Source organism: Plectropomus leopardus, chromosome 17 (assembly GCF_026936395.1).
Source record: "Plectropomus leopardus strain MGB_pleo_1.0 chromosome 17, ASM2693639v1, whole genome shotgun sequence".
NCBI classification, from domain to species: Eukaryota; Metazoa; Chordata; class Actinopteri; order Perciformes; family Serranidae; genus Plectropomus; species Plectropomus leopardus.
In genome coordinates this window covers 28,172,363-28,189,137 of record NC_142192.1, presented here as the reverse complement: position 1 = coordinate 28,189,137, position 16,775 = coordinate 28,172,363, and the positions used below count along the sequence as shown (strand labels likewise).

Below are 16,775 nucleotides of genomic sequence, written 5' to 3'. Positions count from 1 at the left end.
CCGAGGGTATGTGCAGCCAAGAAACCAATTTACCTGGAAATATAAGTGTCTGAGCTGTGATGTCTCAACTCTGAAAATTTCTGTCTGCCTTTAGAGCTTTTAATGTGTTTCAAAGGCGAGCCAAAGATCAGGTGATCTCTTGAATCAGCCATGCAGTCGCTGTAATAAATATACCTTTCCACAGCCACTAAACACATACAGATTACGTAACGATAAGGTGCTAATACGAGCAACGAAAACGGCCACTTAAATGTTCCACCTTGCACACACACGACTCTGATTCGTGTCTGGTGTGAAACCTAATCATTCTGCTTAATTAGGAGGTGAGCAGCAGCACTGACCCCAGACCAGCCGCTAATCAGCTGAACAGCCTTCAGGCCTTCTCTCCCTCTCTCTCACTCTCATGTTCTTCTTTCTTTCCGCCTTCCCTTCTTCCGGCTGAACACCCCTGGTGGCACGCCGGGCCAAGGCAGGGAATTATAGCGAAGGAGGGAGTGAAAGGAGGGATGGAGAGGAGCGTGAAGAGGAGGAATGTGAGCCATAAGACGAATGAATAGGCACGGGGTTCTTTATGGCATTTATGTGCGCCGAGGAGAAAGCCTATCGACAGACACCTTGTCGGACAAAAGGGGAGCACACACTGAGTGCATTCGATTATGGGTGCGCATTGGTGTTAAACCAAAAAAGGTCCCCTGCTGTGGCCAGGATTCATTATTTAGCAGGGGTGTAAAATGGACACTGGCCTGTATACACACACACACGCAAACACACACGAGATGAGCCATCAGGGAAACACCAATTTTGACACACACACACACACACACACACACACAGCAGAAATAAGTACTCCGTAAGTACACCGGTGCTCATGTTTACACGCACAGAAATACCGGAAATGTACTCACAAATGGCCGCAGACACACACACTTACATGATTGGCGATTACAAACCCAAAGAGAGCGAGACACATGGGGAAGTCAAATATAGCCTGAGTACAGCCAATTTAGCCCTTAATGGTCTTTGTGACCATCAAGAGCAGAAGACAAAGATGACTGTCCAATCGAGGGTGCATGTGTGTGTGTATGTGTTCGTGTGTGTGTGTGTGTGTGTGTGTGCGCGCAGAGGTGGAGGAGGACAGTGTTTACCTAGATTCCTTTCCTTCTATATGTGTGTCTAATGGCCTATGAATGTTTCCACGGTAACAATGACAGTTTGAGCTGGTTGGATGGACCGACATACGGACAGCAGCCGAGGGGAAGCAGAGTTCAGGTGACCATATTTGGCTGTGGCGGGGATTTTTATTTCATATCCGCACAGCAGGTAGTGTCCGTGGTGTGAAATGACTTTTATCATCTGTGTGTTACAAAGACAGAACGTCTGCATGTGTGTGTGTGCATTTATTTCCTGAGGCGTTCACAGGCATGACGGTAATGTGCGGTACGTGTGTGTGTGTGTGTGTGTGTGTGTGTGGAGGTGGATATAATGACTGTTTTGCTCCTGTGTTGCTACAGTAAGCGTGCATTTAGTCATTAACACTGGCATTTAAATGAGTAGTGTGGCAGGAGGTATCTGCTGGCACACAGAAAGAAATGTGTAATTGCCTTTAGTTTGTTTGGATTAACCCTTTGACACATGGATCAACATCAGTTTTGTGCTGCATTCAGATGACTTTTGCAAGCCATTTAACCCTGAAACCGGAGAAAATTGGTTTGATTTCCCTTTTAAAAACACGGTAGAAAAGGTCATGAACAACTTTGAAAAAAACAATGTCCAACAAGTTTCATGAAGTCAGTACAAGGTGACAAGTCAATGCCCTGATTTTTTTGTTTAAAAAAGGTAGAGGAAATTTTTTTTAAAAAAAGGAAAAATATTCAGAAAACTATTTATAGTTATTTATTTCTCAATTTTCAGCATCTTTTAAAGGTCATTTTCTTGCTTGTTTTTGTCTTTACTTTCCTTATTTTTAATTTTCAAGTAATTTTCTTGAAACTTGTTCCTAATTTCTTGCTGATTTTTGTGCCATGTCTTGTTAAGTTGCTCACTGCCTTCTCCCCATGTTTTTGAAAGAAATCAAATCAATTTGCTCAGGTTTTATAGGGTTAAACAGAACATCATAATCTTGACAAATTGACAGTCTATTTTGGACTTGTAGTTCACGCATTCAGCCAAAATATTTCTTGCTTACAGGTTAATGCGTTCACTCACAAGTGTTTGAATGAAACTTGTTTTTCAGAAATCACCACGACAGACTACAGCAAGGAGAAAAAACTTCTGGGGCTAAAAAATGAAGTCAATGCTGAGGTGTCGAACACTGCGGTTCCTCTAATGGCCCCTTGAAGCTGTCTCCAAAAGCCAATCAATCTCCATAAATGCCAAACTTTACTGCAGAAAAATGCATATTTACAGGTACAAAAAAACAGTTTTGGTCTCTATAGCTAATTTCAACATTCATGACAACTGGGGGGGGGGGTTTATATAACTTACCGGTTTATATTCATAAAGTCTTCAAGTTACGCATAACAAGGGCGTGGCCTCTGTGAGTGACAAGGCCTCACACCGGCTTCTCAGTCATATCCACCGCTCGCTCCTCCGCAGCACCACCCTCTCACCAAATATGGTCACTTCTGACCCAAAAAAAACCAAGATGGCAACTGCATGTAAAACTCAAGGTTTCAAAACAGGAGTCTACAAAACAAAGGATGTCTTCACTTATTATTATTTATTTCCATAAAAGACGCAGACAAAAATGTTTCTAATAAAGCTCACTGACAACCTGTTTGATCTGACTTGATGTGTCAGTAAATGGTGAACGGACCTGTTCTTGTACAGCACCTTTCTAATATTCCAACACTCAACCACTAATCCGTGGAATCTGCCACACGCTCATCAGCTTTAACATTCACAGGCACTCACAGACATCAGGAGCAATTTGGGGTTCCCTTTTTTGCCCAGGAAAACTTCAACACGCAGACTGAAGGGTTCGGGGATCGAGCGGACGATTTTCCAATTAGTGCATAACCTGCTCGACCTCCTGAGCAACAGCAGCCCAAAGTATCATACATAGAGATTAATACAAATGTTTGCAAAAAGCATGATGACAAAGAATCCTTTCCAGAGACACTGCAGCACAAACTTTATGGAAATATGTGCAGGTGAGGAACATCATGCAGATGTGCGAAGGTAACAGTGATGCCAGTCAGCATGCATATTTTTATGTGTGTGTGTGTGTGTGTGTGTGTTAAACATCTGCATGTACATGTTTCAGACAGCAACCCCAGAGCAGATACCTAACAGATAGAGTTTGTTTGTGTGTGTGTGTGTGTGTGTGTGTGTGTGTGTGTGTGTGTGTGTGTGTGTGTGTGTGTGTGTGTGCGCAGAGCCCTGGGTGGGGGTGAGGCGGCTTAACGCAATAAAGCATGTTGTATTGACATCTGTGTTGTGTCTATTGATTCCCCATTATGGAGCTAACAAACCCGCCTGGACGCTTTGTCATTCGCAATCACGTTAGCACCGGGACTCACCAACGACGCTGCCCCTTTTAAAATCAGATCCATACACGCACGCACACACACGCGCACACACACACACACACACACACACACACACACACACACACACACACACACACACAAACGTGCACGCACACAGAAGCAGGTGTCCTCACATGCACACACTTTCTTGCATTCCTACACATTCATGGCAATCGTTCATGTCACTACTCACACCCAGTCCTCCCACAGACACACACACAGGTTAGAACCACAAATTCTCATGCACATGTATCAACAGTCCACAGACACACTCTCTCTCTCACTCACACACACACACACACACACACACACACACACACACACACACACACACACACACACACACACACACACACAGATGGGGTGGTGGGAGAGTAGTCAATGCCGGCTAATCAATAGCAGTGGAAGGTTAAAACCGCTCACACAATGGGCAGCTATGAGCTTGCGGTTTCCAGATAAACCACACATGCCGGACAGATCCATAACTGACCTCAACGTGCAATTATTGAATCGTGTACCTGTCTGTCTGCTTACACACACTGCCAGCAGCTTCATACACACACACACACACCGAAAAAACTAAGTGAAATTCATCTTCATAAACCACACACTTTTCATTTGAACACAGCTGCAGACATACAGTACATACAGTACAGTCTAAATTCCTGCTTATACACACCTCTATCACACATACTTTCCAACACACTAGTCCTTTTTACACTGCTTGTTTAAGGGGGAAATATCGTGCCATTGTGCCACCTTGACGTTCTGTATATCAGGAACGATCGCGGAAAAGGGGGGCAGAGTTGTCACACCTCGGGAGGTAGTGACAGCGCAGAAACGGTGTTTGTATAAACAGGACAGCTGGCAGGACGGGTTTGACAATTTGACAATGTGTTACGTGTGCGACTGACTGCAGCAGATTTTTAAAAAATGCTAGTAGAAGTTAGTGGTTAACTCAAAAGGAAGTAAAGCAGCCTGAAAATGTCCACAATTGGTAAAACCATGAGATTCTGGAGCTCCTTAACCTCCGAGCAGAGAGCAAGATCAGCCACCACATAACAGAGGCGGTAAATGACTGTTTTTGCCATGTTATGCTATTGTTATTGTTTATAAAGCCTGCCAATGCATATGTTAGGAGTCAGTTCCCCACCAGTCATGGGGTCCAGACTTCTCCTTAGTTATTACTTCAAGGTCCACACATTATTAATGACCACATATTCAATTCTATGACACAAAACATGAATAACACGTTGGCTTAAAACACAAAGAAATAAAACATATTGCAAAAGTAAATAGAAACAGTACTTGAAATGAAAAGGTCTGTGCCAAAAATTTACTATACTTCAAAATAAACATTCACGAGTCATTCAGAGTGGACCCTTGATCCCACTTTTGGACTGCAACCCACCAGTTGGGCACCATTGTTTCATGTCACACAAGAGGCTGATGATATGTTAAATATTACGCCTCTTTTCTTTCTGCGACGCTGGCATGCTGTCTAAAATCACGCACTGGAGCGGCATGATCCCACTTTGGTTTGGTTCTGTGTAAAAATACAAAGGCACCACAATGAAGGGACTTCATAGTGGCCTTATAGCACGATATCTGTGTAAAAAGAGCTTCATATACTGTATGCCCCTACACATGCACAGACGTATAAAAAGATACCGCTCCAACTTGAACAAATTCTCCTGCCTTCCTCGCACAAACACAAATACTTGCAAATACACACTCTTGCACACGAGCTCACACACAAACACATGCACACACAGCCAATTAATTCAGGCACAAGGGCCTTTGCTCAGGCCCAGTTTGGTGTGGCCCAGACAACACAACCCCCTCCTGGGCACCGCGAGGTGAAGATCCTGGGTGGGAGAGGAGGTAGTTATCGAGCAGCACGGAGCACTTTGTGTGTGCGTATATGTGTGTGTGTGTGGGCAGGAGGTTTGTGCTTTGAACTCTGCAATAAAAGTTTCTCTGCACGGTTATTAAACTACAGCAGAACAGCACTATTGCCACATTGTTCCAGTATCTTATACAATGTTGCTACTGTGGCAATTTAGATTTAACAATTACTTTTCTTTTAATTTGGTTTTTCTCTTGTATTTTTAATATGACATGCTTAACATATTTTTACGCAGCTCTTCCTGTTTTGTTCCATGACTTAGATGGCTGATGACTGTGTAAAGGCGTATACTAAATACAAAAGCAGACAATAGAACGGCGCAGGCTGGAGCATCAAATAAAACCAACTCTGTGCTGAATAACTACAGCTCGGATGAGAGGCCTCTCAGAGTAGCCAACATAAATAAACCATCCCTCTCAATCCAGACACGTGCCTTCTCTCTGAGAATTTGACAGCTCTCAGTTTTTATATGGGCCACAGTGGCCCTGGAGGATTTTTACAGCAGTGTACATAAAATAAAAGAGCATTTAGATTTCCTTTGTTGTGGTGCAGAGCGGGGACAGAGCAGCAGCAGCTACAGGTCCCTCTCCGCCCTGCCTGCCCTCTGAAAACCACACAGCAGAGAAGACTGTCTGGTCAGATCTCCGAGCTGCACAAAAGAGGAGCATTATCGAGCCTTTGTGGCAAAGATCTGATGCTCAAAATGAACTGAGGAGCATCGGTCTCCGCTCTTCAGCAGTTCATCTGAGTAGCTGCACGGCACAAGTCTATTAATGACCAGCAAACAAGAAAGAAGACAATGAGGGGCTTTTGGACAAAAGGATGCAGTTTCTCCTCGGCCTTCTTTAATCTTCCTGCTGGTTTATGACCAGAGTCAACATAGATGAGATGTCAGGGTTCATTCTCAGCCCCTTCCCCAGTCCGCTCCTTATGGTCTATCTTTTGTTCAGTATAAAAACCCTACACATGCTGAGAAATTAAAACCTTAAAACTGATCACATCAATGCCTTCTCTTAGTTATACTCCTTTCAAAATAAGTATGTGTAGGAAAACCAGCTAAAATTATGCTATAGATTCTTTTCCCATTACCAATAGACAAGGACAGTGTACATGGCCCTGCAGTATTTTGAGTGTGCCTTACTGTTTGTTTGTTTGTTTGTTTTTAATTGATGTGACACATTCGATGTCACACACGGGCTGGAAAACAGGTCAGCAAACTGTAAAAAGCAGCATGGAGGCCAGTGAAAATGTTATGGTGGTTACTTCTTTTTTCATATCTCTTACTTATTTAGTCTCTCTAAAACTCTGTGCAGACTAAAGTGAAATTACATTTGAGTGCTTAAACGCCCTGACGAAGGTCGCTGTGTTGAAACACATTGATGCTTTTTCCTACCTTTCTTTCCTTTCCTACTTTTTTCTCTATGATAAAAGAGTGCCCTTGACCTCTTTCAAAAGACCACTCAACCATGTTTTAGGTAAGATGGCTCTTTTGAAAATGTGCACAGTTACTGTTCATATCAAAAATCAATGCATGACTTTTGATTCAGGAGGATGCATGGTTCCTACAGGTACAATCAAGTTACATTTAAGATTTTTTTACTGCTACTGAATGAAATTTAAGACCTATTTTACAATAACTAATTCAAGAAACCACAAAAACATAAATTTACTGGTAACTTGGAGTTGGTGGCAATTTTGATCCAGTTAATTGTAACATAAAATGTTTTTTGTCTTGTGTCAGAGACAAAGATAAAGCAGAATTGAGAAATATCTGGCATTTTTTGATAAGTTTTCATGGCGATTTTGTGTTTCCCACTCTAAATGTAAACACCCCAGTGTACAGCAAATGTTGAAAGGGTTTAAAACAAGCAATTTATTATATACTGATGACTATTAGTAATATTTGTTTATTAACTGGCCCCTGGCCTCTGCTATTTTGAAGAAATGACTATCCCCGGTTTACGTCTTCAGCTGAACAATTTAAATTACCGAAATTATAACACTGGGCGATTAAAGGAAAAAATAAAACGTGCAAAGATCTCAGACATCTTCACTCACAGCTAACAAATTCAATCCAGTGACTGTTTTAAAAGCGTTTTACTGCGGTGATGTGTCTTAGGCCCGGCTGAGCTGAGGCCAGCAGTCTCAACACTGTAGTGTTAAAGAGTCGAGCTGACAAAAAACCCATAAGCCCTCACTTTAGATCCACTGTAGAACCACTGTCTGCTAGCGTCTGCTGTTTAGGACCTCTCTCTCTCCTTCTCCACTGAACCTCACTCACCTCATCTCAGACTTCTGACACCCCCCGTCTTTGCTCACACCAACGCAAACACACCCGCTATGTGGGCGCGCGCGCACACACTCGCAGGTGCAGGCAATCGTACTGATGCACACATGCACACCTTGGTCAAAGGCGCAGATCAGAGAGAGACAGAGAATTGTGGGTAACAGACTTAGCTAAAGTGGCTTATGGGGCCCGGCCAAACCACACCAGGCAAATCCAATTCAACAACCTCCCTGTCCATAGGGAACGAGACAGAGAGAGAGAAGGAGGGAGAGAGAGAGAAGAGTTTGCATTTTACTGAAAAGGCTTTCGTGTCAAGTGAATACTTCACAGAAATGAGAGAGAGAATGAGAAACAGGGGATTCTGAGTTTCTTTCTCTCCAGAGATTAAGGATGAAAGACGGAGAAGAGAGGAGGAAAAAACAGAGGGGGAAATGAGGGATGAGTGTTGGCCTTTGCTCTCCTACGAAGTTTATTTCTCTCATGTGTATCGGCTGCTTATCACACCAACATGTTTAAAGGTCCACCGTGTAGGATTCAGGCGGATACATTGGCAGAAACTGAATATAATAATAATGTTTTCTTTAGTGTGTAATCACTGGAAAATAAGGATTGTGTTTTTGTTATCTCAGAATGAGCTGTTTATATCTATATTGGGAGCAGATCCTCGTTTATGAAGACTACCATGTTTCATAAGCCAAAACGGACAAACCAAACACAAGCTCTAGATTGGGCTACTAGTGTTTTCACATTGACAATTATAGTTAGAATCACATCTGGATCTGAATTTTGAATTTTAGTAGCACACAAGATGTGATAAAAACAAGTAATTATAAACAAACAGCAGGGATTGTGCAGGAGAGGCCAGAAACCTGAAGGGGCTTTGAGTGAAAAACTTTTTTTTTTTTTTTCATGTTTGACTTAAATGAAAGTAAGGATGGACATCTGCAACAAGCAGCGCCGGAGATGGACTGATTTGTGACGTGTGCCTTATTCAGTTTTTTTATACTGGTTTTAATTACCTGATCTGTTTGTGTCAGAGAGGAAGACATATCTGTGGATAATTTGGCTCCTGATAAAAACCCCCTGCTCAATGAACAATGACAGAAATGTAACAGAGATGTTTGAGCTGGTTGCAACCTGCAGATCACCCACTCACACCGCCAAATCCACCTAAATCTTAAGCCTCATTTTCAAAAAAACCCCAAAACAAACAAAAAAACACTCTTATCACCTGTTTACATCTGTCTTTTTAATGCCATAGGAATTTGTACAATTGGCATTCATGCCTGGGTCAAATGACTTTGCAGCAGACGCAGGTTTTTAATCGCCTCCAGATTAGATCAACATAGCTGGAAAAACAACACGCAGAACGTTGAACGCAGTTATTTGAGCTCCATTGCGAGATGCAATGACACGGCACCACTAAATACTGTCTGTCTCCTCCTAAGCAGTGCTAAAACACAGATCCAAATTAGTCTGCACCGAGTTTGAAATAAGTAAGACATTTATAAAGAGAAGTAACCAGTGTTAAGTTTTCACTGGCCTCCATGCTGCTTTCTACTGTTTACGAACCATTGTCCGGCCTGTCCGTAACATTGAATGGACAAACCAAAACAGCCCACATGTACCGGTCTGCTGCAGAGCCGTGCACACAGCTCTGTCCTGTTTAAAAAACCTGAGCGTGTGGGCTAATTTGGGAAAAGGGTATTACACACTTCTCCTTTAAATATAAAAGCAGCCCGTACACTTTCACTATTTCATTTTCTCACATTCACTCACACATTCAATTTTTCTACTCATTTGTCAAATAATTTATCTTCTTTTTTATTCCTCCACATATTCAGCCATCATTCATTCTTTAGACCGTTCAGATGATTGATTTTTTTCACCCAATGATTAATTTATTCAAGCGTTTCATCTCTTCATTGGGTTTATTAATTCTCTCACTCAATCACAGTTTCTCTTACTGCTTTTATCAATTCAATTTGCTGATTCTTTCACCTGTTAATTCGCCAACTTTCACCTTCTCATTCATTCATTATTCATTTATGCACTCTCTCATTCTGTTATTCATCCAATCATTCACTAAGCCTCCTACAGCCCAGCCTCCACATCGTCTTCTCTCATCGTATCTTCCACTTTAATTTCTTAAAGGACCAACAGAGAAACTGACCCCACCCCCCACCCTCCAACCCAAAACAGAGGCCAGCGGTTATATGTCGCCTGTCAAAGCCACCAGCAGCAGCTCTCATTAAAACCTCAACCGTTTTTCTCCTCCTGACACCTACTTAAGGTGATAGCCTGAATTACCCCTGCACGGCTCGGCACGGCTCAGCATACACACCTACCCCCCAATCTGTCATTGGAAATTTCCGCTTGGGTGGATTAAGGCGGGTGGGGATGGGGGACAGAGGGGGAGCCACTGGCAGTGTCACCCCTCCGAGCACTTGAACATGTAGACACACTTCGGTACACGCATATGGTTTGTGTTGAAACAGCGGCCAACGAGTCACACGATGAAGTTTTAAAAGTCCCACAGGTGGAGAGAAAAACGGAAGCAGTGTGTGTGAGAAAGCTGAGATAAACCTGAAAAACCTAATTTATTGACAAAAGAATACTTTTTCTTTTCCTAAACTCAGTCCCATTTCCGCTCATTTTTAGTTTTTCATTCTTTTTAGTTTTCTGTGGTGAGCAAATCACAGATAATGTGTTTTAGGAATATTATAGGAACATTATAGTGTGATGAAAAAACACCATAAAGGTCATTAACCTTATTGATCACACTGCAAGTCACTACAGCAATATTAAAGTGATCAAAAGGGGCATTAAAGCACAGCATAAAGGCATGATAAGATTGTTAAAGTGACTAACTATTGATTGACAATCTCAATGCAAGTTTCTCAATTATCAGAATATTAGTTTTGTGTATTGAGTGACAATTTGCAAACTATATTTTAAATCTCTTCTCTTTTTTCTCTGCTCACGTCATCTCCAGCAAAGCTAAACTTTCTCCCTTCAGCCAACTTGACTGTACTCCTGTTTTCCCAACGTGGGCCCCAGTCAGAGATCAATACCCTCTGATCGATAGATGACCATGAATATTCCAGCCTAACCTGACCGAGAAGAGACTGAAGGAGAGGAGAGGAGCGAGGAGGCAGATGGGATGAGGGTTGAGATGGATGGAGTGCCATGAATGAAAGGAGGGAAAGATGAGGAGGAGAGAGTGAGGGGCGCCTCTGTGATGGATGCTAATGAGCCAAATATTCATGCGTCCAAATTCTGAGTGTTTTTTTAATTTTACATTTTTCGATTTGTGTGCAAGTAAGTATTTTAATTAAGCTCTCTGCATTATTAGTGATAAATGTGTTATTCCTGTTAGTAGAAATTCAGGGGGAAAGCTGCATGTAAAAAATGCACCTTTGCATTAAGATATTAGGTCTTTTTTTTGCACATAAATACACTTTCAACTTAGTTGTGTAATTTTGAGTCAAGCAAGTGAAATCAAAACAAAATGATTAATATATTAGGAAACAAGTTGATTTGAATTTTATAAACATCTAAACACCTTGACAGATTTTTTTTCTGGAAAAAAATTTCACTGAAAGACTGAGACATTTAGGTTTGGGTGCAAATGATGTAAATAACTTTTACATATGGAAAAATGCTTCTTTTGAGTTGTATGTTGTCATATTAAGTAAAATGTACATAAATGTCTTTTTTGTGCATAAAAGTTTAGTTAAATTTGAAATGAAACTAAGATAAGAAAATGTCTTTTTTTATATATATAAATGCAACTTGATCTGTGGTTTAGAAATAGTTTAATCTGATAATAACCGTGCTTTATTCTTTGTGTAGGTGGTGCACATAAGGACCAGCAGGAATGAGTCTTACCGGGGCTGGACCGCGGAGCCAGCGAGGACTTGAGTCTCCAAGCGCTGAAGTCGGACGCTGTTCTCTGAAAGACGAAGGGGACCGGCAGGGGGACAAACATGGTCCTCTGTCGACCTGGGGGTCGTTGTTTTTTATTTTAGTCTCACTTTTCTTCTTCTCTTATCCGTCGAGCGTCCGTCGTTCTTTGGCCTTTTCTTCGTATGCTTTCCAGGTTTGTGGAGCCGGGTGTGAAGATGGTTTGGGGTGGAAAAAAAAGACTCAGTATTTGGCTTCTTCTTCTATGGATCGAGTCAGCGGATTCACATTTCTTTTGATTTGCTCTGGGATACAGATACGGCCCCGTTACTTGTGTCTTCTCGGAGTGTCCGGCACACACACACACGTAGACGCAGCGATGTGCAAGGCGCGCTTCGGGAGAAAAGCTACCAGCGGATATCCATTCAGGCTAACACCGGCTGCAGGTGACTGGACGATGGACTGTTATCATCGCACCCATGTGAATCTAGTGCAGTCGGTGCTCCTCTCTCGGCTGCTCTCCGCTGGATGCAACACAGACACAATTAGACTCCATTTATTGTGTCCAGACAGCTGTGCGTAAAGATCGTAGTGCCTCTCCGTCTCCTCCTCGGCTTTGCTTTGGTTTAGCTTGTGAAAAGATCTCCTCCTGCGCTGTCATGAAAAGTCTCAAACAAACAACCGGCGGATCCTTTTGCACATGCAGAGAAATGAATGAAAACTGTCCGTGTCACACTGGAGTTGCTTCTTTTTTTTTTGGTTGTCGTAAAAGATTTGGTTAGTAGCTGGCTGGTTTACTAGAGAATACGCGCACGCAAAGCGACACAAATAAAAGCATTATTTGGTTAAAAGATGGGAATAATCAAATAATAAAGTAAGGCTACGCAGGCACCTCCTGTCTGACTTTCGCTCCTCCCTCTCCTCCCCTCGCTGTTTCTCCCTCTTTCTCTACCGCGGGTCACTAATTAAAGCAAAATCGATAGATAAATAAATGAATAAATCCATATCAATAAGTACACCTGTCTTCTGCTTTCCTCCTCCGCTGAAGCGAGAAAAGAGGAGGGGGAAGCGAGATCCCCTTTTTCTTTTTTACGTGTCTTTTCTTTGGCTCTGCTCCGCCATCCGCCGGTGTGTATCTCTCCTCCTCTCTCTCTTTCTCTCTCTCCAGCCTTTCTCTCTCTCAGTGTGTGTATCCTACGTGTGTGTGCGCGCGTATCTGCGTCCCCTCAGTTTATTTTGGGAACCCCGGTGGTTTCGGTCCTTCACCGCGCAGCCTGAACGCACTCTGGCACGGCGAAGCGCTCCGTCCGGGAGACAGACAGAGATACCCAGCCCCCCTCTTTTTTTTTTTTTTTTTACCCCGCTTTCCATCCCTCCCTCTCTACCCCACACCCCCACCCCCTTTCTCCCCCTAACACACTCACACATATGCACATATACACAATCACACACGCGACCCCACTTTCTCTGTGCGTTTATGTCTTAGCACCGAATTTTGACATTTATTCACACATCTGTGCACCTTATCCGAATTAAAGTTATTGATATTATAGAATGATATAGGAACAATATATGCACATATGGAAAATGTATTTAATATTTGTTGAATTACTAGTGTTTCTCAATATGTGCACACATATTACATACACGCACTCTCTCGCCCCCGTTTTGACCACGGATCCGGCCAATTGATCCTCCCTCTGATTACTTCATTATAATGAAGCCAATAATCACATCATCGCCGGCCTCCCGAAAAATCGATCGCCTCTTCACAATGTGCGGACATGAATTCAAAAGGGGGGGAACCTTTGATGTATATTTCAGCAGGTGGATCTCTCTCCCTCTCTCTCTCCCTCTCATATAGATTTACGTGGGTCTGGCCAACGCAAGGTCACCTGCAGCACTCAACTAATGTATTTTATTTCTCCTCACAGAGGTGAATAATCAAAGCCTGCACAGCCACGGGTGTTAAATTAGTAATTATTTCGGGCTCAGGAAAGGTACGTGCGCGTGTGCGTAAAATGTGCGTAAAATGTCAGTTGAGCTGAATCTAAATTGAATGTTTTTCCTATTAAGGGTCGGTGAGAGTGTTTTACTTGCCCTGGTGTGTGTGTGTGTGTGTGTGTGTGTGTGTGTGTGTGTGTGTGTGTGTGTGTGTGTGTTCGAGAGAAGGTGCCTCCCGGCAGTCAACTCTCCTCTCCACAGTCTGCACTCCACCCGGCTGTCAGACGCGCCGCCTCAATCTGCGCCGCTGTGCATTTACACTCCAGATTATCGCCGACATGGATTTTTTTAAATAGAAAAATCTATACGCTAAATATCAGTCAATAAAAGAAAATCGACCAAACGGCACACACACACGCCTCTCTCTCTCCCCCCACTCTCTGTATACACTCCGAGGTGGGACTGAGTTGTTAATAAGTTATCGATCAATTATGGCCCTCATATATGGAAAGGCCTCGGGCTGTCTGCCAGTGTTAATGTCTATGCAGGGAGAGAAAGGAAACGTCAGATATAAAGTATCTGCTGCACGGATAAAACATCATCAGGAGCGTCCTGATGCTCTGACTTTACTGCTGCAGTACTCATATACTGATACTGCATATACTACTACTGTGGCTGCTACTGCTAATTACCTCTATCCACACCAATACCGCTACAGAACCTGCCACAACTACCATTTAGACTACTAATACTGCAACTAACACAGAGACTTAACATTTTAGTTTGTGCTATTCTACTACACTGGTAATTGTATGGTTACTACTACCACTACTACAACCTCTCCTGCTCCTCTATAAGTTTGTACTAATACCTTCTAACAATACTGCTATTAGTAATAACACACACAGTACTACTGCTGTGGCCTGTACTACAACTACTACTCTATAATATTTAGTGTCTGCATTAGAAGCAGTAACACTTACCGATAGTCTGTACTAATTAAACTACAATACTGATACCTGTACATCTGATACTGCCACTACTACAAAAACTACTACTCCTCAACTACTAATACTAAAACCACTTTTCTCAGTTTGTATTACTAACGCTTCTAACCTGTACAAATGCTTCTATACCCTCTATTAGTACCAATACTTATTTTACTTACTTATACCAATACTGACTATTACTGCTGTCACGGCCTCTACTACAACTATTACTCTATAAGTGCTAATACTATAACTACTACTGCTGATTTAGCCGCTAACCCCACTACTACTCCTTTAGTAATACCATGACTACTTATTTTCTATAACTACTGCTTCTTATATTAAAGGGATAGTTCACCCAAAAATGAAAATTCAGTCATTATCACCCTCATCCCAACGGAAAGTCTGGTGAAGTCTTATAGTCCACAAAACTCGGCCAGAGTTTTAAGGATAAAAGGTGTTGCACTCAGGATTCAAACGCTAAAAAAATACATGAATAAAACACAAAATGTCTCCATACATGACAGCTCCCCCAAAGTGAGGCTATTCAGTCTCGATCTTCCCCTGGTGTCCGACTGCAGTACAGGTCCTGAGGCCCGCCCCTCCACGTTGGTGAGTGGACACAGGCCAAACTAAAAACTCAAAGTACGCGCCAAATACATTTTTCCCAATGACAGTGTCTGTAACTGAAGGTAGCTCTCATCACTCTGTTTGTTTGAGTGTTTGTTTTTATGATCAGTTTGGTTTAAATGAGTTATTAGATTATACTAAAGAGGGCTTTTCCGCCATTACTGACAGCCATGACGGTCAATACCTGCGCTCGCATTCAACTGAGCTGCTCACGATTGGTTGGACGGGTGTTTTGGTGGGAACTCCTCCACTGCAGATATCACTTCTGTGCAGATGCGGGCTCTCAATGACATCACCCTCACAAGATGTAAACACCCGTATCCTGGATATTTTAACCTTACTTCAGCAAAGCGGGGGTAAGTGAGGCCGTGCCGTCCATCTTTGTTTACAGTCTATGCACCCACACACAGAGAAGGCAGCTCCCACACTAGCTGCTACAGGCTACAACAAGGCTAAAAACGTGACGCCAGTGATGTTTTTCAAGACAACTTGGCATGTCAGGGCTTCAGGTTACTTGGATTGCTTTGGACGAGCAGTATGGAGACATTTTGTGGTTTTAGGTAACAGTTTTATTATGTAGTACTTTAACATTTGTTGGGAGATGAGCGCAACGCCTTTTACCCATGAAACTTCGGCATTGTTTTGTGGACTATAAAACTGACTTTCCATTGGCATGAGGGTGACTGAATTTTCATTTTTGGGTGAACTATCCCTTTAATAATAATAATAATAATAATAATAATAATAATAATAATAATAATACTATTAGTGCTACTAATGCTTTTATTTCCAACATTTCTACCAGTACTAAAAAAGTGACTACTACTGCTGTAATGTATTCTAATAACGGTTCTGAATAAGCACCCAACAAATAACATTACGTTCTTAACATACAGTTATGTAATTAACGTAAACTTAAGGAGGTTTGATTTAGCCAAATAAAGTTAACTACAACCCCTTTTATAACTTTTATGTTCGATCTAAATTGCTGCTAGTATTAATACTACTGTTAGTGCTGTTATTTCCACTATTTTTCCAAGTAGTAACACTGTGATTACTACTGCTGCTACTACTACAACAATACTTTTCCTTCAGAGCACTCTCATAACCCGCTGCAGCTTTTGATGTCATGTATGCATAGACACACGTAACATCACAAAGGAGCCCCACCATTAAAAAAAAAGCCCACTCCCCACTGACAGATGACATCCGCGTGTCCAACAAGCGAGAGAGGGAGGAAAAAGAAAAGGAGCAGGAGGGGGAGGAGGGCGAGGAGAAGCCATATAAAGAAGCGACCGGTTGTCCCTCAAGAGCCCCCCTCTCCACATAAGGGCGAGCGCAGAGGAGCCCCGATCCAAACTCCTTCCAGACAAAAGCAATTATTTCTTGTAGAATATAGTGTGTTTTGTGCGTCCATCGCGGGAGGGGTGGGAGGTGTGCGCGGATTTGAAGGAGAGGTGAAAAATATGGCGCACGGCGGGCCTCATCAATAGCAATATGTTCTTTTTCCCTTCTGTTATATCTATCCTTTTATAACTACTCTGCAACCTGCTGCCGATGCTTTGTCTGACATCGTGGGC

General features: G+C 42.4%; 1 protein-coding gene across 1 annotated transcript in view; it reads right to left on the bottom strand.

The window, feature by feature from the left end:
• Positions 1–13,044, bottom strand: part of pou2f2a (POU class 2 homeobox 2a) — an 83,203-nt gene extending 70,159 nt beyond the window's left edge. The window contains exon 1 of the mRNA XM_088090716.1: positions 11,618–13,044. Coding sequence (XP_087946842.1) covers positions 11,618–11,717 — 100 coding nt within the window. The 5' untranslated portion in view covers positions 11,718–13,044. The remainder of the gene's footprint in view (positions 1–11,617) is intronic.
• Positions 13,045–16,775: the final 3,731 nt, after the last annotated feature.